The sequence below is a fragment of the Rattus norvegicus genome, chromosome 3 (genome assembly GCF_036323735.1).
Source record: "Rattus norvegicus strain BN/NHsdMcwi chromosome 3, GRCr8, whole genome shotgun sequence".
NCBI lineage: Eukaryota > Metazoa > Chordata > Mammalia > Rodentia > Muridae > Rattus > Rattus norvegicus.
Window position 1 is genome coordinate 164,169,125 of NC_086021.1, and position 27,256 is coordinate 164,196,380.

Here is a 27,256-nt window from a genome sequence, read left to right on the forward strand (position 1 = left end):
TTCACACAGATGAAAATTATATGTAGCGAGATTGTGAGGAATATAGAGGAAGCTACTCAAAGTGGTCAAGTTTCCAGGATTGCAGGTTTCAAAATCACTTCTGTATTGAAACACAGTCAACACGGAGGCTTCCAGTGACTTGGAACTCTCCCTGTTCTACAACTGGCTGCATGGTTTCCCTCATTGTGCTGTCATTTGGAAAAAGGTCACACTGGAATGGTGAACAGCAAAACTCTTAACTGATATCTTTGCTTCTTTAAAAATTTCACTTCTTGGAAGCCCTGACAGCACTTGTAGTTAGAGCTCATTAGACGACCTGTAGTCACACTGGGAAATGTCTGTCCTAGGTCACATTTGCTGGTTGATCATGAGCCTCTTTTAAGGACAAAGGATAGAGTAGTAGATGTGAAGGGTGACATTCCTTTGTAGGAACTCTTTTATCCAGCTGTGTTAGATTCACCCACATAGAAAAAAAGCACCCTCAGCAGAGGCTTCAACAAGATCTTTCTTGGAAATAGTGCCTAGGAAACATTCACAAAAGAACATTACAGATAGCTCTGCTGGATGCTTTAGTGTTTGGCTGGTACTGAGTGGAAGGTGGGTATTGCTTTCCTTTAGCATGTCTTTTACAAGCGGTTGCATGTGTCATGTTTATCTTTGTTCTTCAGAGACAACGGACCCCAGATAGCCTATGTTCGGGACTTCAAGGCAAAAGTTCAGTATTTCCGGTTCTGGTGTCAGGTTAGTATTGGCTCTGTGTGTCTGTATCTCTTTGTTATATTACTTATGCTACACAGCAGTATGAAAACATGTATTAACAAGAAACGTGTGAAGCATTGGAGTCATGCATCTTTAGGACAATGAAATATATTGATCAATTAGATAATTGTGTCTTCGGTTGTCCAAAGATTAAGCTAGAAATCATTTGGATATGAAACTATTGTCACTTTTTTCTGCAGTACCTGTTATTTTCATGTTGTATACGTCTTGAAACAAAACGTTTGTATGTGGAAAAAGGGGTTTGTTTTGCTTTGTCTTTTGTTTTTCAAGACAGAGTTTCTCAGTGTAGTCTCTGGCTGTCCTGGAACTCACTATGTAGACCAGGCTGGCTTCCAACCCAGAGATCCACCTGTCTTCAACAAATGAGTGCTGGATTAAAGGAATGTGCCACCATTGCCCGGCTGTGTATGTGTGTGTTTTAGATTTTGTTTTTTTTGAGACAGAACAATCTAAATAGCCCACACTAGCTTTGAACTCACATTCCTCCTGCCTCAGCTTCCTGAATGGTGTGAGTATAAATGTGTGCTTGATGTGTAACTCCATGTCTAGTTTTTGATGAGTACACATATGAATGTGTGTGTGTGTGTGTGTGTGTGTGTGTGTGTGTGTATTGAATATTCCTTCTATGATGTTTAAATAAATGACTAACGTTGTCTGAACGGACTCTAAATAAAATGAATGCATTAATCAAAGTATGTTAAAGATTTAAATTCAAATTCTTATAATTAACTGAGGAACATAATTCTGAATTAAAATTTGAAAATCAAAGACTTACTTGAGTCATTACATAAGTACTTTACATATAAGATCTGATTTTCCTCATATCTCAAAGAAGCAGTGTGAATGCTGACAAAGGTGTTGGTAGTCATGGGTATCAATTCATATTCAAAGTCTGGTTTTATTAACAAAGATGTAAAACTTTTTTGGTTTTGTTGCCAGGCTATTTAATGGTGAGAGTTGACTTAAATCCTTCTTACATTTCAGCAACTGGCCATGCCACAGCATATAAAGATCACAGTGACAAGAAAAACATTGTTTGAGGATTCCTTTCAACAGGTATTATGTGCTTTATGTGCTTTACTCAATATTGTCTACTTTCTGTTACTCGTGGTAAGATCATAATAATTTAGAACAGTGGCTCTCAACCTTTGGGAGTTGTCAAATGACCCTGTCACAGGGGTCACCTAAAATGATTTGAAAACACAGATATTCAGGTTATGATTCATAATAGTAGCAAAATTATGATTATAAAGTAGAAACAAAAACCATTTTATGGTTGGAGATCACCAAAGGTTTAGAGTGAGAGCGAATGTGTGAGTGTGTGTCTGTATGTCTATGTGTGTGGGTGTGGAGGCCAGAGGTATCTGTCAGGTGCCTTGCTCCATCACTCTCCACCTTGCATTTTGAGACAGGGTTCCTCATTGTACCTGGAACTGACGACTGGGCTAGGCTAGCTGGCTACAAAACCTTAGGCTATGTCTTTGCTGCTCTGGTACTGGGTTTACAGGTATGCACTGTCCCACCAGGCTCTTATGTGGTTGCTGGGAATCTGACTTTAGGACCTCATGCTTGTGCTTTACCCCTTGAGCTAACTCCCCAGCACCTATTGAACTTTTCAGTTACTGCCAGCTGTGTCAGTGCTCCCCAGTTAGGAGTGAGTGAGTGTCCCGTGCAGCGTTCTCTTCAGTGTAAGAGTGATTAGTGAATCTCAAGTTCTGTGTGTGAACCAAAATAGATATATAGGTAGAAACATAATCTGTCACTAGACAGAGCTATAAAAATAACCACATGAATAGTGTGATGAGTAGGGAAAGGGGGGTGGGTTTCATACTTTCCTGTTACTTTTTTATTGTAAGCATGTGCTTCTCTTAGAATTAGTGATTTTAAGTAGGAAAGAAATTAGCCATTGGTAACAACATCTAAAAGATGCTGTATGAATTTTAGTAGTCCGTAAAGTTTTCATTTCCCCTCAGTGAGTTCATTATTGACCTTTCTACCTGAGCTATCACGATCAGGCCAATAAGCGTTCGGTTGTGTTAGAGTAGTAAAACACCCTGTGGTTGGGATTTTGTTTAAAGTGTCTTGCTCATCTTTGTCTTATTACTCCATGTGGAAATCTTGATGTTCAAGATCCTGCAGTATACTGATCGTGAGAGCTCCAGGAGCACCAAGCTGAGTGCAGAAGGGAACGAGATCAGAACCACTGGCTTAGCAGGCTGCTTCACTTTAGGAAGAGTTCGTTCCATTTCTAATGGAACCTCAGTTATTAACATAAAAGACAAGCCAGTTGGTTGGCACCCTGCTACATAGGTACAGAGAGGAGGACTTGGAGATTGAGGCTCTTAGGGAATTGTTTATACCCATGGCCTGATGTCAGGTTCCTTGGCCATTCTCAGCCCAGCCCTTACGCATTTGTAACGGTCGTTCTCTTGGTTACTCTCTTGTCACTGAGCTGTCAGTGCCTTTTGAATCTTTTATTTTGTCTAATTTTTGTACTATCTATAACTCACTGGTAGCTATAGTGACAAGAAGCAAACCATGATTAAACAAGACCTTTATCTTTTTGCTCTTAAAACTGAAAGGCTTTTGCAGACACAATAATGTTCTAAAACATTTAAAACTCTCAACTTAGATTTGGCATCCACTAAATTTACGAGCAGTTATAATGTAAAGGTAATAAATCTGATATCAAAATAAGATAAAATTTAAAGGTTAGCAATAGGTTTTCTTCATAGGTGCTGGATAAAATTGCTTTAAATGGTGTTTTTGGTCTTTCTGTTATTTTGTCCCTGTTCTTACCCCCCCAGCTGAGGACCAAACCCAGGGCCTTGCACTTGCTAAACAAGTGCTCTACCACTGAGCTAAATCCTCAACCCCTTAATTTTTTTAATGTTTTTAATGTTTTTAATTAGCATGGTACAACTGTTTATGGTAGGAGTTTATGGAGAAAGAAGTTCCTTTACATTAGCACTTGTTAAAGAGAATTGTTCAAACTAGTGGTAGCCTAGTGATGTCCCTCAAGCGTGTAGCTGAGTACCTAGCTTATGGTGCTGTAGGGTATTTTATCATAACCTTGCACAGCAGTGAGAGCCAAACTAGACTTTTTGTTCTAGTGGATGGTGGCTGTTTGAGCAACCTGCGAACTCCTGAAAGTGGTGAATCTGTTTCTGTTTCCTAAGGAACTGAGAGAATTTAACAATCAGTGTTAACAGTTTATTCTTCTTATCACTTAATAAAGTATAGGTATTATATCAAGCTATCCCTCTCCAGGCCCCTGTGGGGTTTTCCTAAAGGGACATAATTAAACAGATTTTACTGAGGGTGAGACAAGTTTATCTATGCACTGTAGCTTTGTAGTGCTACTGCCCATCACATCTGAACACGACACTGTCGGCCACCCAGGGCGGGAGGCAATGTAGTAGTTCTTCTATATAGTTTATAGATTCCCACCATGTATGTTCCAAAGATAAGTGAGTTCTCTTTGTAGCCACTGTTAGTCAGTTAGCTTTCTGTGTGTATCCTTTGACTGAAACAAACCCAACCCTAATCAGCTCTACGACTACTCTTCCCTCCAACTCAGCTCTGATGCCTAGAGTTTCTCTGTACACTACACAGTTGATAGAACTATTTCACATGTTTCATTTATAAAGTATATAAAAATATAGATGCTTATAGTAAATGTATGAAACCTTACTATCATTTCTGTATGTATACCGTTAGCTAACTGAGCACTGCTGCTATGGACCTTCAGTCACCTACAGCGGAGTCAGTGGGAGGTGATGGGGATGGCTCCATGGCTGCAGTCACAGCTCTCTTTGCTTTATTGTTTTGTAGATCATGAGCTTCAGTCCGCAAGATCTGAGAAGACGTTTGTGGGTGATTTTCCCAGGAGAAGAAGGTTTAGATTATGGAGGTGTAGCAAGGTAGTGATATATGAATACTCAGAACTTAGTTCCTTTCCTCCAAAGGTATCATTACACTTTGTTCACAGTGTTTTCTCAATATTACGTTTCAGGAAAGTGAAATTAGAAAGTTATTATAGCTTTTACAATGCTGCAACTACAGAATGCCAGCAAACATTAGCTCAGCGCCTGTTTTAAGTCGGTTGCACCTACGTCACTCACTTGGTCCTCAGAATAACCCTGTGGTAGATGATGAAATTTAGAGAGCCATGCTGTGCAGATGTAAGGTCTTCACTTTCTGACCAGTAACTAGTGTCAGTCAGCCAGCTCCTGTCTGCTCCATGGATTACCTAAAGCCTGCAGTGACCAAGTCATTTCCTCTTCACTAGTGTATGGTAGAGTTAGCAGTACCTAGGATTCACTGAGCACTGAGAATACAGTGCTGTGAAGAGGAGAGTTGGGGATCTCTGTCCTGTTCTATTCATTTTGGAGCATTTGTTCAAACCAGCCATCCTTGAGCAAGAGACACCTCTGCTTGTTGCGACGGTATTACAGCAGTTTAAAATTTAAACCAGGGCCACAGGCAGCTCAGTGGGTAAAGTTACAACCCTGACAACTTTAGTGTATTCCCAAAATCCATAGAAGGAAAGAAACCAACTCTCCAAGTATAATGTGCATGTAACCTCCACATGCACCCTGTGGCCTTTGTGTGCTCTGACCTGCACATACCTACATACACCTGCACACACTCACATTTAGCATGCACATAATGATAATAAATAAATAAAAATTAAAGGAAAACCAAATATTTTTAAAATGAATAGATAATAAAAATTTAAGCTGGGTATGGTGGCACATGACTAACCCCAGCACTTGGGAGGTAGAGGTAGGAGGATCTGTTCAAGGCTAGCTTGGGCTACATGAAACCCTTTCTCCAATAAAATAATAAATTACCAAGTGGTAACAATGTGGAAAGGCAAGAGTTTTGAAGGAAAGACTGAATTTGAATGTTTTTATTATTTTGAGCAAATATCTTTGTAGGATTATTAGGAAGAGTAGAAATACTTAGTTTGGGTTTTTGTGTTTTGACTTTCTTTATATTTGCCTATATTATTTTATATGCATGAGTATTTTGCCTACATGTATGTGTGTGCCTTGTGCCCTTGAAGGCCAGAAGAGGGTGCTGGTTCTTTGTGAGCCACCGTGGGGGTGCAGAGACCAAACTGAGGTCCCCCCAACAAGCACTCTTAACCGTGAGCCATCTCTCCAGCCTCTGAGGGCTTTTTGGGCTTGTTGTTGTTGTTGTTGTTGTTGTTGTTGTTGTTGTTGTCTTTAGATTTAGTTTTGTTTATGTGTATATATGTTTTTCCCATGTGTATGTATATGCACCACATGTGTGCATGGTGCTGGGGAACCAAAAGAAGATCTTGGATCTCTTGGAACTGGAGTTACAAATAGTTGTGAGCCACCATGTGGGTGCTGGGAAACTGAGCCCAGGTCCTCTGCAAGAGCAACCTGTCCTGTGAGCCACTGAGCCATTTCTCTAGCTTCTTAAATGTTGTCTGTCTGTCTGCCTGTCTGTTGAGACATTGTCTGTCTGCATAGCCCTTGCTATCCTGGAGTTCACTATATAGACCAGGCTGCCCTTGAACTCACAGAGCTCCTCTAGCCTCTAAGTACTGGGATTAAAGGTATATACCACCATGCCTCCCTGAAATGCTGGTTTTTGATGAGTTAGTTCAGAACCCAAATCTTTGTGTGCTTACTAACTGGTGAGTGCATCTCACTAGTTACTAGGTTTCTCTCTCTCTCTTTTTTTAATCTTATTTAAGATTTTACTTGTTAGCAAGAGGTGGTGGTGCACGCCTATAATCCCAGCACTTGGAGGCAGAGGCAGAGGCAGAGGCAGGCGCAGCTCTTGAGTTCACGGCCAGCTTGGTCTGTAGAATGAGTTCCTGCACAGTCAGGCCTGCACAGAGAAACCCTGTCTGGAAAACGACAACAACAAAGGGTTTGTTGTCTGTAATTATGTATGTGTGTTGGGGTGGGAGGTGGTTATGCTAGAATGCAGTGCTGAGAGTTCAGAAGATGGATGAGAGTTAAAGGCAGTTGTGACTTGTGTACATGCACGCACACACATACAGAAGGACAGACAGGCAGACCATGGATAAAAGAAGCTTTTAGGGCGTTTTCCTAATAATTGAGTGACTGGAATAAGTGACAATGAGATGTCTGGCAGAGTGGCTGTCCTGAAGTACACTGTGAAACTTAATTGAAGGTAGACTAGTAGTTGCCATTCAGCTGCTCTAATTATCTGGCCCAGCAGTGAATTTTAAACTTGCCTGTGTATAAACTTCTATCAACTCAAACCATTTTCACATTTTAATATCTCTGAGATTAGAGTTGCATATTATGATTACAGATAGAAAAGTTTTATTGGGCAATCAAGTCAGAGTCTTTAAAGCTAATGAGATATTAGATTATTTGAAATTTAAGAGTATATAACTATCCTGTGTAACATAATGGGAGTTTGAACAGAACCAAGAAAACTCAACAGCAGTTAGAAAACCATCCCAGTTGATGTGGGCAGGTCCTGACAGCTCTGTGATTTGTGGACATGGTTACCTACAAAATTTTTCATCCTAAGTTTTCTTTTGATTTCAGAGAATGGTTCTTTCTTTTGTCACATGAAGTGTTGAACCCAATGTATTGCCTGTTTGAATATGCAGGGAAGGATAACTACTGCCTGCAGATAAACCCCGCTTCTTATATCAACCCAGACCACCTGAAATACTTCCGTTTTATTGGCAGATTTATTGCCATGGTAAGTACAGGCACAAAACTGTGTTTACTACCTCAGCAATACTAAATTTTTGTGCAAGTGTTATAACAGACCATGTGACAGAATTTTCTTTTATTTATTTATTGTATCTGTTCATGTGTTTTGCTTGCTTGTATATCTGTGCACCATGTGCATGCCTGGTGTCTGTGGAGCCTGGAAGAAGGCGTCACATCCTCTGGGACTGGAGGTTTAGACAGGAGTGACCCCTGTGTGGGAGCTGGGAGTGAACCTGGACCCTCTGCAAGAGCAGCCAGCTCTCCTAACTACTGTGCCATCTTTCCAGCTAGAAATGTTTAGGGAAAGTGTGTGGTGTGTGTGTGTGTGTGTGTGTGTGTGTGTGTGTGTGTGTGTGTGTGTGTGTGTCTGTGTGTGTGTGTGTGTGTGTGTGTGTGAGAGAGAGAGAGAGAGAGAGAGAGAGAGAGATGCTTGCCTGCTTGTTAGGCAGTGTCTCACTTTATAGCCTTGGCTGTCTTGGCTATCACTGTGTAGACAGGCTGGCTTCTAGTTCACAGATCTGCCTCCCTTGGTCACGGAGTGCTGCCTCTAAAGTCAAACACCACCATACCCAGCCTCGACACTGCTTTTGAATGGAGATTTTATCTAATATTTTGATGTCTAATGACTTTTATACAATTATCTTAAATGGTATTGCTTCCTCCCTATAGGCTCTATTCCATGGGAAATTCATAGATACCGGATTTTCTTTACCATTCTATAAACGTATCTTGAATAAACCAGTGGGACTTAAGGATTTAGAATCTATCGATCCAGAATTTTACAATTCTCTCATCTGGGTTAAGTAAGTTTTCTTTACCTTTATTAAAATACAGTTTGTGCTTTATTGTGCTGCTTGTGAGCTCTTCCCACCACAGCCATGTCACTGCTTCATTGCATGTCAGACCTTCCCATTGTTCAGTGTGACACACCTTGTAGAAGTGCATCCAGGTCTTAGGTAATATGACTGTAATCCAACTTCTTTGAATTAGATGTTATGATTTAAGGCTTATTACTTAAACTTGGAATTTGAATTTAATCAAAACATTTGAATTATGATTGAATTGCATGTATAACGAATAGTGCTAATTTCATTTGTGCAGAGAAAACAATATCGAGGAATGTGGTTTGGAAATGTACTTCTCAGTTGATAAAGAAATTCTGGGTGAAATTAAGAGTCATGATTTGAAACCCAATGGTGGCAATATTCTGGTGACAGAAGAAAATAAGGAAGAGTACATCAGGTAAGAAGCAGTGTCCCTAAAAGTATGTGTGTAAGGGAGTGTGTGGCTCAGCAGTGAAGGACACTTGATCTGATCCCCACCCCCACATTAGGTGGCCTACAACCATCTGAAGCCCCAGCTGCTCGCTCGGGGTCCAGCACTTTTCCATCCTCCTTGGAAACTCGCAAACATGGCACGCACAACCTAAACACAAAGAAAAGGAATATTCATCATTTCTAGAAGAAAAGACAATGTTTCTTCTGACAACATTTATTTAGCCTTTTTGTTGTTAATTGTCTAATAATAGGAAAGGGTGGTATTTTTAAAATGTGTTTGTTTTATGGTAATCATTTTTACGTAAACACTTATTTCTAGTATTAGCCTAAAAATTGAATTTTAAAGGTAGGGAGTCATGGGACTCACTTAATTTAACTAATTTATTTATTTGCTATCTCGAGATAGATTCTATGTAGCCCTGACAGTCCTGGAGCTTGTTACATACATCAGTCTGGCCTTGAACTCACAGAGGTCCTCCTGCCTCTGCTTTTCCCATGTTGGGATGAAAGGCTGGCACCGCCACTCCTGGAATGGGTGTCCTCTTTTGTAATACTTTGCCATGCACTGAGCTGTTGAAACAAGAATCTGAAAAGCATATATTTTCACAGAGAGTGCTGTAGATGTAGTAAGAGCGTTTGAGGAAAACTGTTGTTGTGGTCCATCCTTCAATGCTGCTTTACATTGGTTCACACTTGTGACCCTAGAGTCAGTTCATTCATTGCTCACTCACCTTTGTGAGAGCCAACTGCAGCTGAGCTTAGACATTCCTGGGCCTGTGCTGGATGAGAGTGGTGACTTTATTACCAATTGCTGTAATCAAGTTACTAATTGCTGGTGAATAATCAGCCATTGACAAATTTTAATCTAAGATATATTTGTAAAACTTGGTTCTTTTCTGTTTTCAACGAGGTGTGATTTGCCTCAGGCATTGTGGCATAGACTGAAGTCCCCCTGGTTAGACAGTGGTGTGGAGGTCAAGGTCATCTTTGGCTACAGAGCAGAACCGAGGCAGGTCTGCGCTACAAGCCTGAATAAAACAAGCACAGCTCAGTGGGCCCCTGCTTGGCTAGGGACAGAGGGAGACATGAGTGATGGATCAAATAGATGAAAAACAAAAGTCAGGTCTTAATATGCCAGTCAACCAACCTGACCCAATTGCTTTCTTTCTCTTATTTTTCTAATTTGATAAATCTGTGGTCAGAGAAGGTCCTTGAAATGTCATTTTGTGTTATAAGCCAGCATATGGTCTGTCTTGTGTACATATGTGCTCCTGTTGTTGGGTTAGTTACTGTCAAGGACTCAGATGCCTAAAATACACCCATTTGTTTGTCAGAGAAAAAACAATTTTTTTAAAGATTTATTCTATGTATACAAGTAGCTGTCTTCAGACACACCAGAAGAGGGCATCAGATCCCATTACAGATGGTTGTGAGCCACCATGTGGTTGCTGGGGATTGAACTCAGAATCTCTGGAAGAGCAGTCAGTGCTCTTAACTGCTGAGCCATCTCTCCAGCCTGTCAGAAAGATTTTAAAGAAAATAAATATTCTAAAACAAAACTAAAACTTTTACATGATTTTAACTGTTGAGAGATGTATATAAAAAGAGTTGGCATCTACAGTTTTTTGGTAAAGAAAAGTTTAGAGAAAGTAATTCTCTTAAAATGTTTATGTGTTCAGATGTGGCATGTGGTCCATACCTGTTCTCACAGCCATAGGAGCTGAGGCAGGATTGTCTTGAGCTTGAGGCCAGCCTGGGCCTCTATGTAAGATCCTCTCTTAAATGACAGAAGTTCATGCTACTCTACTCATATATATATCTCAGGTTTTCATAATAAGGTTTACATTTTTAATTTTATGTGCAGTACTTAATAAAGTAAAATCTTAATTTTCTGACACAGTCTCCATTCTTATTTCCCAGGATGGTCGCTGAGTGGAGGTTGTCTCGGGGAGTTGAAGAGCAGACACAAGCTTTCTTTGAGGGCTTTAATGAAATTCTTCCTCAGCAATATTTGCAATATTTTGATGCGAAGGAATTAGAGGTAATGAATTTTATTTACTTTAGCACACTCGTAAATATTCCTTCAGATATCTATTTTAAAATCTTAGTTTCAGTGTATTTGTATTTTTTATGCTAGCACATGTTTGAAATACCCTTAATTTATACTAAAGCAAAAAAGAGCATTACTTTAAAAAAAAAAAATGTACTGTTGGGACTGGAGAGGGTGGTTCAGAGGTTCTGAGCAGTGCTCGCTCTTCCAGAGGACGTGACTTCCATTCTCAGGTCTGAGGGTACCAGGCTCTCAAGTGCTCCACAGACGCATATGTAGACACACATAAAATAAGTCAAGAATTGGGTTCTCAAAAAGTCTTATTAGTAAGGTTTTTCTGCAACTCAGTAACTATTTTGCTCAGTATGTGACACTGCACGTGGAAACTGCCCACTGTGACAGAACTCTTGATGTTGAGTCTATTCAAGCTTGCTCTGTGTAGTTTCAATTGCTGTGGTTGGTTTTACCCTTTTCGTTACCTAAAGAAACAACTTGCTATGTTGCTTTTCATTCCTGCAGGTCCTTTTGTGTGGGATGCAGGAGATCGATTTGAATGACTGGCAGAGACACGCCATCTACCGTCACTATACCAGGACGAGCAAGCAGATCGTGTGGTTTTGGCAGGTTCGTTTATGAATTTATTTCTGTAGATAGACACAACATACATTTTATTTTATTTTACTTAGAATTTACCAATAGGTATTCTGTGCTATGCATTGTAATAATACCTTGTAAGAAATGAGTATGATTTTAACAAAATCCTTTAAAGACTATTACAAGCAACACAAACCGTGTTCCTTTGCTAGAGTGTAAGATAACTCCAGAAGGTAAAATTCACTCATTTAAGAGTAGGAGGGATAGTTCAGCTATAAAGAACACTTGCGGGGCTGGAGAGATGGCTCAGCGGTTAAGAGCACCCGACTGCTCTTTCAGAGGTCATGAGTTCAATTCCCAGCAACCACATGGTGGCTCACAACCATCTGTAAAGAGATCCGATGCCCTCTTCTGGTGTGTCTGAAGACAGCTACAGTGTACTTATATATAATAAATAAATAAATCTTTAAAAAAAAAAAAAAGAACACTTGCTGTTCTTTCAGAGGACCCAGGTTTGGTTCCCAGCACCCATGTGGTGGCTCATAACCATCCGTAGGAACGTGTGTGTGCTATGTGCAGGCGAAACACTCATGCACATAAAATAAACAAGTCTTAAAAAATTGTAATAAATAATTGATTCATTTACATTTGATGTGACTCCTTTGGAGTCTTTTAGAACCATCATGTATGGTTTGATCCCTGCTACTTCATGAAGAATTATATAATGTTCAGCTCCCAGATTTAACAGATATAGTTTAGGTTCATAGTGAGATCTCTCAAAAATTGCCTGCTGTCCGTGCTGTTCCTTAGGTAAACTGCTTACCATGGAAGCACCGAGCACCTGAGTTGGGATTTTCAATACCCACCTGGAGAAAGGTTGGGCCCCCTCAGGAAGCAGAGATAGGAGGACCCTGGGGGCTCAGTGGCCACTCTAGTCAGTAAGTGAGCTCCAGGTTCAGTGAGACATATACATGCACACGCACACAGCTGGAGAATAGAGGGAAATTTCCAACATTGACCTCTGGCTTCAACACATTGTGCAACATGTACATACCATCACCACCACCAGCAACTGCAAGAATAACACTGGAACCTGGAGAGATGGCTTAGATGGTAAATGTGCCTGCTGCCAGTCCTGCTGGACTGGGTTGTACTTCTTCTGAAAGTTGTCCTCTGACCTCCACATGCATTGGGGCCCTCCTGTGCCCACAGACACATACTTAATAAATAAAAATGCAATTAAACTTATTTGAAAAAATGAAATGGATCTGGAGAGAGGACTCAGCAGTTTACAGAGTATTTGTTGCTCTTGGTTGCAAAGGACCCAGCAACCACATCAGTGCTGAGAAACTGCTATGCTTCCGCTGTCAGGGGATCTGATGTCCTCTTTCAGTCTCTGTGGGCACTTGCACACAGTTGGTGCACATACATAAACTCAGGTACAGACACATGAAATAGGTACTGAGTTTTTGTCTTTTTTAAACTTCCCAACCCCTCCTTCCCTTTTGTTCTTTCCTTATTCCTTTCATTTGTTTGTTTGCTTCTTTCTTTCTTAAATAAAAATGGGACTGGTAAGATGGCGTAGTGGTCCAGTGCACTTGCCAACAAGAATCATGACCTGAATTTGATCCTCAGGGTCCACCTGATACAGTGAGAGAACAGATTCGTGGAAGCTGTCCTCTGAATTTCACATGCACTTATTACCCTCTCCACACACAATCACACAAAAACAAGTAATTTAAAAAATAATCAGGGCCTGGACATATGGCTCAGCAGTTAAGAGCACCTGCTTGCTATTCTAGAGGACCCAGGGTCAGTTCCTAGTACCCGTGTCCATGGCTCAAAACTATAGCTCCAGTTCCAGGGTATCTAATGCCTTTGACCTTCACAAGCACCTGTAGTCACATGCACATAAGACACATTTTAAAGATTTGTGTATTTTTATGTATATGAATACTCTTGTCTTCATGCACACCAGAAGAGGGCATCAGATCTCATTCCAAATGGTTCTGAGTCACCATGTGGTTGCTGGGATTGAACTCAGGACCTCTGGAAGAGCAGTCAGTGCTCTTAACCCCTGAGTCATCTCTCCAGCCCTAGAACCTTTAACTCTTAAAGAAATGGAAATTAAAACCCAAGCTAGATAGGACTTTGTGCACATTAATTTAGGAAATGGAGAGAAATAATCTTTGATGAGCATGTGGAAAACCCAAACCCCTCATTCATTTCTGGTAAGAATTTAATGCACTGCAGTGGGAAACAGAGTGGCAGTTCATCAAAACATCAGACATCCCCATGCATGGCGGCCACATTCCTATAATAACAGTTAGGAAGCAGAAGGATCAGGAGGTAAAGGCCAGCCTTAGCTACATGAGATTTTGCCTAAAAACAAAAACAGTTAAATATGTAGTTAACATGATTTAACAATTTCCCTTCAAAAGAATTAAAACCACGAAACTAAGCGGTATTGCTATATACCAGTGTTTTTATCAGCATTGTTCAGGCTTACCCAAAGGCAGAATTAACCCATATGCATATTAATGGATTAACAAATCAGAAGTAGTACGTATGTATAATGGAATATCATTTAGCCCCCAAAAATGAATGAAACTTTTGATACATAATGTTGTGTAAGGCTTTAAAGCAGCATGAATTTTGAGCTGAGCATGGTGTCTCATGCCTGTAATTACAGGTATTAGAGGCTCAGCCTAGGCAAAGCCTATCTCAGAAGTAGGAAAACATGTGAATTTTGTGCTGGAGGTACAGCTTACCCAGCATGCTCCAGGCCCCAAATTCAGTCTTCAACACTGGGGCTAAGGGGTGTTTAAGAAACAATCGGGGCTGGGGATATAGCTCAGAATGTTTGCCTAGTTATTGTACCTAGGCCTTGTGTTCAGTTCCCAGCACTGTGCGAAGAAATACGTTTTGAGGCCTGACTTGGTAGCACACATCTGTACTTCCAGTCCTCAGGAAGCTGGAGAATCACTACAGTTCTGCCTTTCACCTACCAGCTGCTGTTACTGAAGGCATATCTTAATTTTTAAATAATTGAATCCAGACATGTACACACGTGTTTATTCTTTAAGTGGACAGATTTATTTTATTTTAGTTTTGGGTTTTTTGAGACAGGGTTTCTCTGTGTAGCTGTCCTAGAACTCACTCAGTAGACCAGGCTGGCCCCAAACTCACAGAAATCTGCCTGCCTCTGCTTCTAGAGTTAGAAGGATTAAAAGGTGTGCGCCAACACTGCCTGGTTATATGTACAGGATTATTGAAACAGAATGTGGGATTGAGGTAACGGGCAATAGGGAGTAAATTTTGTTTAGGATTATGAAAGTGTTCTCATGATAGTAACAATAGATAATAGTGTGGATGAGTTAATGCAGCTGTATTGTCCACTTAAAATTATGAACATGGGGAACTAGGAATATGGCTGAGTCTATAAAGTGCTTGTCAGGAAAATGTGAGGATCTGAGTTTAAATCTGCAGCACATACACAAAAAGCTGGACACAACAACACACTCCTTAATCACAGAGCTGAGGAGCCAGAGACAGGGGCGACCCTGAGGTGTTCTAGCCATCTGGCATAGCTGAAAGCACAAACTGTGGGTTCCACGAGAATCTTGTCTCAAAGATAGGAAAAACAAGGTAATGAGCTGTTGAGGAAAATATCCAATATTGACCTCTAGCCTCCACATAGGCGCATGAGCACCCATGTGTACTCGTGCATGTGCACATGACAAGTTTATATACCCATACAATAATTAACATGGGGACTTTTACCACAGTCTTCCGTTTACTTATTTGTCTGTTTATTATGTATATGTTCATGCGTGTCACCATTTGTGTGTGGAGTTAGAACAACTTGCCAGCATCAGCTCTTTCCTGCTGTCAGGTGGTTACAGACAGAGAACTTAGACACCAGGCCAAAGCAAGCAGTTTCGTCCATTGAGCCATCTCACTGGCCACTTACCATAACTTTTAAAAATAAAATGTAAAATGTTCTCTATACATGTAACAAAACTCACGTTAAATACAAAGATGAGCTGGGTGGTGGGAGCACAGGCCTTTAATCCCAGCACTTGGGAGGCAGAGGCAGGCAGATCTTTGAGTTCAAGGCCAGAATGGTCTACAGAGGAAGTTCCAGGACAGCCAGGGCTACACAGAGAAACCCTGTCTCCAAAAAAAAAAAAAAAAAAAAAACAACCCACCACCACCACCACCAGACCTCACAACCTCAGAAAGACTAGCTGAAGTAATTATGTCTATTTTCCTAGCATTAGGAGGCTAAAACAGGAAGGTTTTGAATTTTTAAGGACATTGTCAGCTATATAGCAGTCTTGAGGTTACTCTGGACTACATGAGACCCTGTCTCAAAACCAGCTGAATAAGTAATTGGCATTCATAAATAGGGGGAATAATTCCTTACAAAATATATTTCACTTAGCCAAAATACACTACAGTGTATACTACCTGCTGTATACCTTATACTTAGACCCAGACTTTTAAGAGATAAAAAAAAAACCCATTCATACATGTGGCTTACAAATCTCTTAAAATTTTGAGGAAAGAGGCTATTGGGTTTCATGAGTTTGATTTGATTTGGTAATAAAACCAAGAAATTTCAAGCTAGGCATTTGAGTCCTGCGTAATTACAGCAGTGCGTTATAGGACAGCCAGGTGTAAAGAGAGCAGGTAAGGCTGCCCTAGAAAAGTAGACCTTTGTGCTGCACAGGAGGGAGCTGTGAGGCCTTGCATGGCCTGCAGAAATCATCCTGAGATCTAGTAGGGAAAGAGCTGAGGCTCTGGCGGGCATGGGTCAATTTCCTGTCTAGTGTTGCTGACTCCTCATGTTCTTTCCAGTTTTGAAATGATCATTTCCTTTCTTGCTTAATATGCTGTATATAATGTGTGACTTACATTTCTCCTTAAATGTGATATTAACAGTTTGTTAAAGAAATTGATAACGAGAAGAGGATGCGACTTCTGCAGTTTGTTACCGGAACCTGCCGATTGCCAGTGGGAGGATTTGCTGACCTCATGGGTGTGTATAGCGGGAGGTCTGTGTAGAGACTGGTTGTCTTTTTCTTTTTTTTTTCCCGGAGCTGGGGACCAAACCCAGGGCCTTGCACTTGCTAGGCAAGTGCTCTACCATTGAGCTAAATCCCCAACCCCAAGACTGGTTGTCTTATTCTGTGAGATAATGGTGTATGCCACACATCAGACACAACAGACAGATGTCCTGTTCTAACCAGCCACGATTGACCTGGACTATGGAGTTATCTCAATACATTTTCTCCTATTTTATATGACGGGTTCTCATGTACCCTAGACTGGCTTCAGACTCACTCTGTAGACAAGGCTAATTCTGAATTCCTGGTCCTCCTGCCTCTACATATATGTTCGATAAAGAGCTATAGACAAAGATAAATTTAAGTAGACAAATTCTTACTACCATTTTTAAGATTATATTTGAGTTTAAGAAAAAAGTCTTAAGCATTGGAAAAATCATAAAGCATAAGGAAAGATGGGAATGGCTGGATATGCTGGCAAATGCCTATAATCCACACATGGGGGTTGTCGGGAGAGGATTAGGAGTCCAGTCTCCCTTAGCTACACAGCATGACTGAGGCTGGCTTGCACCACATATGACCCAGCCGCAAAAATAAAGACAAGGAATAGGCTTAATATAGTAGAGTAAAACACTTACCAAGTGAATTATAAAAGGTCAGAGAAAAATAAGATAGGTCTTACTTAATAAAAGTATACTGATGGGCTGGTGGTATAGCCCTTCACTAGCATGCTTGAGGCCCTGAATTTTATCCTTAAAAGGAATAAACAAATTTTATTGTTAAAATATATATTCTTAGGGGCTAGAGAGAAGAGGCTAAGATCACCGGCTGCTCTTTCAGATGACTGGGGTTTGACTCTCGCCCCCACATGGCAGCTCACTGCCAACTGTAACTGCAGTTTCAAGAGAGTCAATGCCCTCTTCAGGCTTCTTGGCCACTAGTAACACACCTGGGATACAGACATACATGCTTATAACACCCCCATATACATAAAATAATGTAAACATCTCACGTGCGCGCGTCTGTGTGTGTGTGTGTGTGTGTGTGTGTGTGTGTGTGTGTGTGTGTGTGTGTGTTAATCAGATGTCTCAGCAGATAGACATTGTACAAGCCTGATGATTTGAACTCATGTAAAGGTAGAAGGAAAGAACCACTCTACAAAGCTGTGCCCTCCAGTTGTGCACTGTAGCATGCATGCAAGTACACACACAAAACCCTATGCCTGCATTATTGTTATTGTATTTTTATTGCATAAAATTTCCCCATAAATCAAGGGTCTAATATATTTTAAAAAAATTTAATGGTAGGGTATTTTCTCATTTGAAAGGTGACTAAAATTAGGACTATAGTGCAGGAGTCTGCATAGAAGATATGTAATTATGGCACAGTGTCAAGGTAAGGATAAAAACAGGCAGCCTAAGAAATAATTTAAATATGTTATGTTCTTTTCTATCTCTTCCTCTTTACTTGTTTTCTTAGACAAATAACTGGGGCTGACCTCAGCTGTAGGAGAGGTTGGCTTTGACCTGGTCTGCAGATAGTACTTCCCAATACTGAAATTACAGACCTCCAGCTTAAAGTTGGTATGTCACTGTTTCATCTAGTTTGAAAGAGCAGTCATGGCGATGGCCCTATGACACATGGGATGTGACTCTACTGAATTCCAAATCTTCTCCATTACATGTTAATGGACCCGTCTCCTGCTTGTCTCTGTAGTTAGAGACACTGTAGCGAACAAAAGGAAGCATGCAGAGGGAATGACTGTCTTCTTTAGTCCACATTTCTGACAGTTCTTGTATGTGATAACCATTCCTGTTCCCTTACCTCACTGGGGTATATCACTACTAGTGACCAGGACTCATTGTTGCAGACACAAAAGAACTCCCAGTCTCTGTTGCTCTGGATTTAGTCAGTAGGACACAGGGACTTTTTGTGCATGGCTGTCCTGTATACTTAGAACATTTGGCATCAGGGCCGTCTAGTTCAAAGAAGCCAGCGACACTACAGTCATGTTAGCCACAGTAAATGCTTCCGAGGGAACAGCAGTGTCCTGTCAGTGAAGCAGTACTCGGTGCTGATGAGCAGCATAGCTGTGTCCAACGGGAGGGGAGGCAGGCCTCGTGGAGAGGCGAGGGTCCATTGAAGCTCAGCTGTACAGGCCTGTGTGGACTGGCCTCCTGTTGAATCCAAAGGGTAAAGTTTCAACAGTTGGACATTCATGTATTCTTATGTGGGCTGTTATTAAATACGTGATTGTGCTATGTGCTAAGGAATGATAAATACATTTGCAGGTTTTCATTAACAAAATGATTCTCAAATGCCAGCACTTGTTGGAAGCACCCGGAAGCTTGTTAAAATATGTAGCATGGCCTCTGTTCCTGGAGTTGTTACTGCAGTAGGTTTGGGACAGGTCCTGTGTATCAGTGGTTCTGAATGGCAATACTGCTGTTGAACTGGGAAGCATAATTAAAGAACTCTGAATCAACAAACTTTGTACTTTCATTATGTTTTAGGGAGTAATGGACCACAGAAGTTCTGCATCGAAAAAGTTGGCAAAGAAAATTGGTTACCCAGAAGCCATACTTGGTAAGCAAAATCAGAAATAAAGAAAACAGTCTTTTATTCATTTAGCCTTACTAATGAATGGCTACTTACTAGTAAAGAAATAATTTAAATAATTCCCCCGTATCTCAACAACTTTACCGAGGCAGAATTTATGGATCACCCAATAAAGATTTATTTTTGTGTGTGTATGAGGCTGCATGAGTATATGCGCATCATGTGTAAGTTACAGGTGTTCTGAGCCACTAATGCAGCTCCAGGCCGTTGAACCCAGGTCCTCCAGAAGAACCACAAGAGAGCGCTTAGCCTCTGAGCTGTCTCAGCAGTGCCACACACACCCCTTTTTGGGACAGGACTCATAGCTCAAGCTTCTCTCGAATGCCTCATCTTTCTACTTCCCGGATGCTGGGATTTCTACTGTACCAGGCAGTTAAACCCATCTTCATTTGCAGACACTCGGTAGGCTTACAGGGTAATGCAAGCAGCCGCGTAATTGTTACAGAGGATCCCTATGTGTTGTTTGCCATGGGGTTAGAATACTTGTACCTTTTCTCTGAAACAAGAAACAGAGTTTGAACTTAAGAATCCTTACTTAGCAATATGGTAAACAGGGAAAAAAAATTTTTTTTGCAATCCTCGGAATTGCTTGCACATACCAGGCAAACTTGGTAACAGAGCTATATCCCCAGCCCTTGTTTTCTCTTTTAAAATGTAGTTTAACCTCATTTCCAAAATGCACTAAACTAAAAATCAACTGGTCTTAATCTCAGGTACAGTTAGTTTATGTTGGAATTCAGTCTACTGTCAAGCACATTGGACTTTAACCATTTATAGGTGTGTGGAGTTTAGTGCTGTTAAGTGGGCTGGCATCCCTGTCATCCATTGGCTGGTGTGTGCTCTCTAAACACACACTTGTAATCTCCAGCTCCCGATGACAGTATGTATGTCTCTGGGACTTTGGTTAAGTCAAGTACTTTTTATGTATGGAATCAGATCCTTCCCTCAGTTTGTATGACTAATGTATGGTTTCTTGGGGTTTTTTTTGGGGGGGGGTGTAAATTATTTATTTTGTACAATACCCCTAGGGACACACAGTTGACTTTGTAGGGGCTACTGGCAGCAGCAGGGAGTCAGATTCACACTAAGAAAGCTGTTGAGGTTTGGTCTGTTGCTATGTATTGTATTGTAATGCTAAATTCTGTATCCTAAGCTCTAGGCCTGTGAATGAATTCTCACAGTTACAGGCTTTTGTTGTGCAAACCTTGTTTCCTAGTTTAAAACTGTTGGTTAAATAAGATAGGTGGGTTTTGAGTTACCTGGTTGGAGGCGGAGAAGCTAGAGGCCAAGACTGAATGGGGAGAGGGGACACAGTACCAGAGAGGAGATGGGCTGTGGCACTAGCGCAGGCCTGGAGAAACACCAGGCATCTAGGGGACACCGCTGGGGTGGGGAGGTGGCCAGGCCAGCAGTTAGAGAAGCAGATTAAAGGTTGCCCCTCAGTAATTATCAAAGCCAAATAAAATAACCATAGTCCGAGTTACACGTGTTTGTAAGCTAGCCAGGGGCAAGATTAAAATTGGTTCTACTACAGAAAGGAGTGTGGTTTTAATGGAAGCCACTTTTTACATTCATGAGCCTATCTGAGTGTGTGCATGTCTGTCTGTGGGCGTGGAGGCGCTGCAGTAGCATGCGGTAGGAAGTCACAGGATGCTCTACACAGTCAGTTTCTTCTTCCACCTTCTGACCCAAGGCAGCAAGCTCTTCCCCAGCTGAGCCATTTCACCAGCCTAGGAAGTAATTGGTTGGTTTTTGTTTAAGGTAGGGTCTCATTAGGCAGCCCAGGTCAACCTTAAACTCAGGATCCTTCTGCCTCATCCTTAACATTCTGAGTTTATTAGCAAGGTGTGGACCTGTGCTCAGTTTGGGAGATTTTTGGAGGGTTTTTTTTTTGTTTGTTTTTTCTTTTTTTCTTTTTCTTGTTTTGAAATGAGCTGGAGAGAGCGATGGCTTGGTGGTTGAAAGCAGCTTCTTAGGTGACCACCACCACCTACTCTAGCTCCAGGGACCCTGACACTCTTTCTTCTCTGGCCTAAAAAGGCACCACACACATGTGGTACACAATCAACACAGACAAGCAGATACATGAAGCAGATGTCTTACTACATTTGTACATGGCAGGGCCATGAAGGATTTCCTTCATTTGTACCACATGGGTCTCAGGGACATAACTTGGGTCATCTGACCTGCTGAGCCATCTAAGAATATAACTGGTTTTGCACTCATGTTGTACACGTATGTTTTAATTCACCAGCTCTTCATAAACATACTGACAAAGAGATAACAAAGCTCAGTTATCTTCCTTCATGAGTAACATCTTCAGGAGCAGCTTCCTTGCTACCTTATGAAGATGGCATTGCACAAATGTGAGGACACTTAGGACAGGGATGGCGGCATAAAGCCTGCAGTTCCAGGGCTTGGAAGTAAAGGCAGCAGGGCTGGAAGCCCTGAATCACCCTAACTATACAGTGAGCTGGAGGGCAGCCTGGACTGTGGGACCCAGCCTCAAGAAACATACAGACTGCCTAGGAAGCGCAAGGCCCTGGGTTCGGTCCCCAGCTCCGAAAAAAAGAACAAAAAAAAAAAAAAGAAACATACAGAAACCAGACCCTGCTTTAAAAAAAAATCTATGGCTCTGCTGGAGAAATTCACAGCTAAGAACAGAACAGGAGACTCTAGAGGGAACAGAGTATTAGGTGAGGATCATTTTAGTTTAGTTTGTTTATATGGATTTTGTTTGAGACAAAATCTTCCTACATAGACCAGGCTAGCCTAAAACACACAGAGGCCCATTTGCCCCTTCCTCTTGTTGTTGGGATTAAAGGCTTGCGCCACCACAGCTGGTCCCTCATTTCGTATTCTAACATGATACACCTAAAACCACCTGCATTTACAGTAAGATTGCTGACCACTGGGCCACAGTGGGTAGTTGGAGCAGCAGGAGAAGACTGGCATTTGCTGAGGGTCTGCTAAGTACCTGCAAGGTGCTGTGTGCCTGTTTCTAACTGTACCACCGTGGTGGGTGCTGCTGCCCCAGTTTACCAGAGAAGACACTTGGAAGGGTAAAGGCAGTTCTTGAAGGCTGTGTGGTTTAATCACACATTGTCAGACCTCGGAAGTGATGCTGTGGGCACTGCCTGTGCATCTTTGTAGTTTCCTTTTCTCAAGCCAACAATTCTTTCTTTCAGTTTTAACCGCCTGGACCTCCCACCCTACAAGAGCTATGAGCAACTGAAGGAAAAGCTGTTATTTGCCATTGAAGAAACAGAAGGATTTGGACAAGAGTAATTGTTGAGACCTTAGGCCACCAGAGGCCAGGGACTCGTCTGCAGTGTCTGTCCCTTTCCTTCTCTGCCTGTTGCACATCTTATTGTAAACTTGGACTGTGACTAGAGAGTTATCTGAGAGTAAGTAAATTAATGTTATCGTTGAGATCTTCCAGTCATTCTGGATTTCTACTCAACGTTTCCAGAAAGCAGATCTACAAACAGTAGTCAGAAACTTAACATGAGATTTAACACAGCGATGAATTCTCCCTGTCTTACTCCACTAGATTGTTCCCTTAACAACAGTTTGCTGTTTGTCCGGAGTCTCACTTGGGCGCAGGTCTCTTAGTGGCTGTTGTAAAGGGCTTTGCAGGGACATCTCAGAAACTGCAGTACACAAGGTCTTCCTGGTAAAGCCTCTAGCTAAGAGGTGCAAGCTTAACCCAGCGTCTGGGCACACGAGCAGCTGCAGCTTGTGCTCTCCCGCTCTTCTCAGCCTGGCCTGACTGTTGTTTTTCATTCCTGAAGCATGACCAGTGCACCATCCTGCTGTTATTTCTGGAAGTGACGCAGGACTTGCATTTCTCTACAAAGTAGTTGTGTCTATTTGAATTCAGGGAAAACTTGGTCCCCGCCAACATATGACTTCATACCTCTCTTCATTCAGTTTGTAATTGTTTATTGCCTTGCACATATGAAACCATACTTACAGACAGTATCAGCACTGTGGCTCCCTCACGGTTTTTAGAAATTTATCTAGAATTAAAATAAGTTCAGATGAATTCATGTAAGATCATTCCTGATTTTTAAATTCTACACATAAATTAAAGCTTAATGGTGTTGATGTAATCCAACACCTTAGTTACATTTCATCCTTGCTAAAATATTCAAATTGCAACCATTTTCTAACACAGATGGAGGTCAGTTCAGTGGTGCAGTGTCTGCAGTCAGAACAGCATCCAGCAGCCACACAGCTGCGCTGTCTTCACACTCCACTCCTGACACAGCAGGAGCCGTTTCTACCTTCTTCAGGTCCTGATCCGCAATAGTTTTCTCACCTCTAAAAATTTTAGATCTCCCTTTTCTTTCCATGACTCATTTATCTTAGACTGCTCCTTTAGTAACTGATGAATGCACTTTGACCTTCTCTGTAGTTAATTCACCTTGGCTTAGCATTAGACTGTCAAGATGGCTGCCGCCATAGACATTATGGGCAATAGGATGAAACCTCAGCCAGTTGAGTCCCTTTTGTAGCCAAATCCCAAAATCAGCCTTATTATTCTAATAGGGACCTTGAAAGGTGTTGGTGGCATAGCATAAAGCCAAGAACACAGAGTGTGACAAACCCCTGTCCCGTAGGAAAGAGTTTCTGTGTCCCTAGCTGCGCGTCCTGTTCTCGTCCTGGGACAGTTTGAACCCGTGCAGCTGTACTCCTTAACACTGCCATCATCAGCAGAGACGTGTGACAGAGGGGTTGCCTCATTGAGAAGCTGTCAGTGAAGGGAGGACTCAGCTCCTCCCCAGCCCTCTTTACCCTCATACCACAGCAGATACATGTCATCTCTAGAAGCCCTAGTCATTTCCAAAGTAGGGAATCTCTGCCTTTGTGTTGGTAGGGTTAAAAATGTATATGCTATTGCTTTGTCTTACAGAGCGAATGTCTGCCAACTTCCCATTCACTACATAGGCCTGAACTTTGGTAATAAATGACTATAAATATTAAGCCTTCCACAAAGACTTCCTATTGAATCCAATTCTTGTACTAAAGCATAGTTACCTACCATACTCACTAGAGATTTATGAGATAAATTAAGAGATAATGTAAGGAAATAGGCTTTGTTGAGTCTGCATAATGCTTCATGATTCGTTTAGGGACCTAGAAATATTATGTGAAAATGTATAAATATCATCCAAAAGGCTTTCTGCCCTATATTTTTAAAATACAGAAGTTATATTTGAAGTAGTCCTGGCCCTAGTTCTATAGGGCTTGGCTATTTAATATTTTTATGGAAGAAATGTTTAGTTCTGGAAAAGGTAAATGCTTGTATATATTTTTGCAGCCCTGGAGTCTCCCAACTCCACTTTTTCCTTTAATTTAATTGATCACATGTATATGTCTTCCCTGCTGTGTTAGAAAAACGGGGGCTGGATATCCCAAGAATCAGAGAGTATATAAGATAATGCACCTAAACAGCAGACATAAATATTACCAAATGCTTTCAAATTTTGGTCCAAAATGAGTATTTTGGAATAGATTTATTGTGAGTGTTTAATTAGCGATTTTCCTTAAATCTGGACTAAGTTGCTTTTAAGACCTTTTTCTCTGTAAGCATCATAAATGCTAATCAACCTGTTAAGTTTTTTTTTTCTTACTGCATGTTACATTGAAATAAAAACAGAGTAAAATGAGCATTTGCCTTTTCTTCTGCTCTTCGATGGGTTCTACAACAGGGCTGCCGTGCAGTGGAGCGACAGCACTGACAGTGATGAACTCCTTCCACCTTCTCCAAGACTCACAGTGACTGTTCACATCTAGGTGCAGACTCCTCACCCAGGGTTGGCTCACCTGCACCAGAGCTCTCACCCGGCCCTCTCTGCCGTGTCCTACTTATCTGGTTAAATTACCTGACATGTTAGCGGGGTAACATTTTTGCCTGTTTGGGATCTAAATTTCTTTAAGGGTCACTACTTCGGTGCAGTACTGTTGTTATTTCCAGCCGCCACCAACCGTTTCTGGTTTTCCCTTAGCCTTTGTGTATGTGTCTTCATTAAGTCAACCAGGGAGTGGGACACTGTCCCTGTGCTGGCCTAGCCTCCCTTTGTCTCTCAGACAAAGGTGACTCAGGTCACCACACATCACAGGGAGTCAGGTTTCTAAAGTCCTTCAGAAGGTTGTCAGACTGTTTACAACTAAAGTTTTTTGAGTCCTTCATTTTGCATACTTTTCTGTTGGTTCTGGTAAGAAAATGGTGTGCATCACCTGTAGGAAAGCTTTGTATGTGACGTCTTCTATGGTGGCTTGTCTACAGCCCGTCTGGACTGTGAGGTGTGGAAAAATGCAGAACTGCAACTCAGGTGCTGCTGGAAGAGGAGATGTGCAGGGGCCTCTATCGGAATTGCCTTTCTGATACAGCAAAAACTGATCTGAGGGACTGGGGAGACGGTCGGTTCAGTCTGTAAGGTGCGCTGTGACACAAATTGGGTCTTCTGTACACATGTAACAGCCTAGTGCAGTGACTTGTCAGCACTAGCCGAGACGGGCAGATTCCTGAAACTCTGGCCAGAAAGGCAGCATAGCTGACTAGGTAAACTCCAAACTCAGTGAGATCCTGTCTCAAAAGACCAAACATAGCTGCTGCTGAGTTATTGTGGCTAGGTATCGCACTCAAGACTACATAGGAGCTCAGATTCAATCCATGACAGTGGGGTGAGAGCTAGAGCCGGGGTTGCTGGAGAAGGTAGGAGGGGACTTGGGGTAGGGGGTAGGCGTAACCACAACGTATTGTATACTGTTATGCCCAGACTGTGGGGTCCCCACAGACCACCAAGGACCTCCAGGAGTGCAACCTGGATGCAGAAACAAAAAGTCTTTCTTCAAGCTCATGCTTGGACTTCTCCAAGTTCTCCCGCACAGCGGATGGGTGTGGAAGGTGCAGAGTGGTGTCAGCCTTGCCTTTTAAACAGTTTAAGCTGGGTAAGGGGCTTTCCTACTTGGCAGTTACATGATTGGATGACATTTCAGAAAGCATGGGTTGCATAAAAATTTTAGCTAGTGTCATAAACTTTGCTATATATATTTAATTGTGGTTAACTTGAGTCATTTGCCCTGGACATGACACTGGTCATTTCCCATTACCAAGGGTGGAGTGGCAGTTACTTGGGGGTATCTTGGTTCCTGAAACAAACTGTGGATTTTCCAGTTACCAAGTTCAAATTGAGGACAAGCTGGATATAAGATGGAATTTGAACACAAAACAGAATTAGCTGATGGGCCCTTCATTCTCCCCTCCCCTTCACAAGTACCTCTTTAAGAGGGCAATACTGGGACCTCAGTAGTTACCATGGCCTCAAGGTTTAATAATTGATAATGAGACCTAAGGACCATAAGTTGGACAGTGTTGACTCAGTCTTTGGCAAAGTTAACTAAATAAGAGTAGAGGGTCCAAAAGTAACAGGAGCAATAGAATAACCGGCCCAGCCACAGAAGATACCAGTGTAGTTAGCCAGGGGGATCCCTTGAGTAAACTTCCATACCATTCCATAGAATGTTCTCATTCTAGCTGCCTGTCCTGTAATCTGGCCATATTTCCTCTGGCAACTCCTGTGTAATCTGCATGTACACAACATTCTTCTTGTAGGGCCACACAAAGCCCTCCTTGTAATTTTGCAAAACCACTCCAGCTAGGGAAGAGATTGACTTTTCTGGGGCTGTCATTGATTTTTCTAATCTTTGGACATCTGCATCAACGGCCTCTCATAAGGAGCAGTAGTGTGCACCTTGTAATATCAAAGCAGTGACCCTCATTCCTGTAGCTCCTGTGATACTGATGCCTAGGAGGGTTGGCAAACGATAGCTGTAAGGGGCTCCCTCTTAAACCTGCTCTGAGGACTCGGACTGAGGTGGCTGAGAACTACGTCTCAGGAGTAGTAAGTTACCTATGGACCAGCTGGACCAGGACACAAGTCAGAGGCATTAAGAGCCTCCGTGTGAGTGCATGGGGTTAGACCAGCTGAACAGGCCCACCCACCAGGCATCTGGCAGGGCTAAAACAGTAACCATTGCAGTCGTCCCAAGAACAGTTTGGACACAAAGGCCAGAGTACCATTTGGGTACTCGGTGACCTATGCATAGCCCTTG

General features: G+C 41.8%; 1 protein-coding gene across 2 annotated transcripts in view; it reads left to right on the top strand.

Moving 5' to 3' along the window:
* Itch (itchy E3 ubiquitin protein ligase) overlaps positions 1-24,808 on the top strand; it is a 91,443-nt gene extending 66,635 nt beyond the window's left edge. The window contains exons 15-25 of one of the 2 annotated variants that reach the window (XM_008762336.4): positions 669-741; positions 1,765-1,836; positions 4,615-4,703; positions 7,347-7,506; positions 8,190-8,323; positions 8,622-8,762; positions 10,718-10,838; positions 11,367-11,471; positions 16,389-16,485; positions 19,027-19,099; positions 22,321-24,807. In XM_008762336.4, the coding sequence (XP_008760558.1) occupies positions 669-741; positions 1,765-1,836; positions 4,615-4,703; positions 7,347-7,506; positions 8,190-8,323; positions 8,622-8,762; positions 10,718-10,838; positions 11,367-11,471; positions 16,389-16,485; positions 19,027-19,099; positions 22,321-22,420 (1,165 nt within the window). In that variant the 3' untranslated portion in view covers positions 22,421-24,807. Of the gene's footprint in view, positions 1-668; positions 742-1,764; positions 1,837-4,614; positions 4,704-7,346; positions 7,507-8,189; positions 8,324-8,621; positions 8,763-10,717; positions 10,839-11,366; positions 11,472-16,388; positions 16,486-19,026; positions 19,100-22,320 lie in introns of both variants that reach the window. The other variant, NM_001005887.2, reaches the window with a different exon arrangement.
* Positions 24,809-27,256: the final 2,448 nt, after the last annotated feature.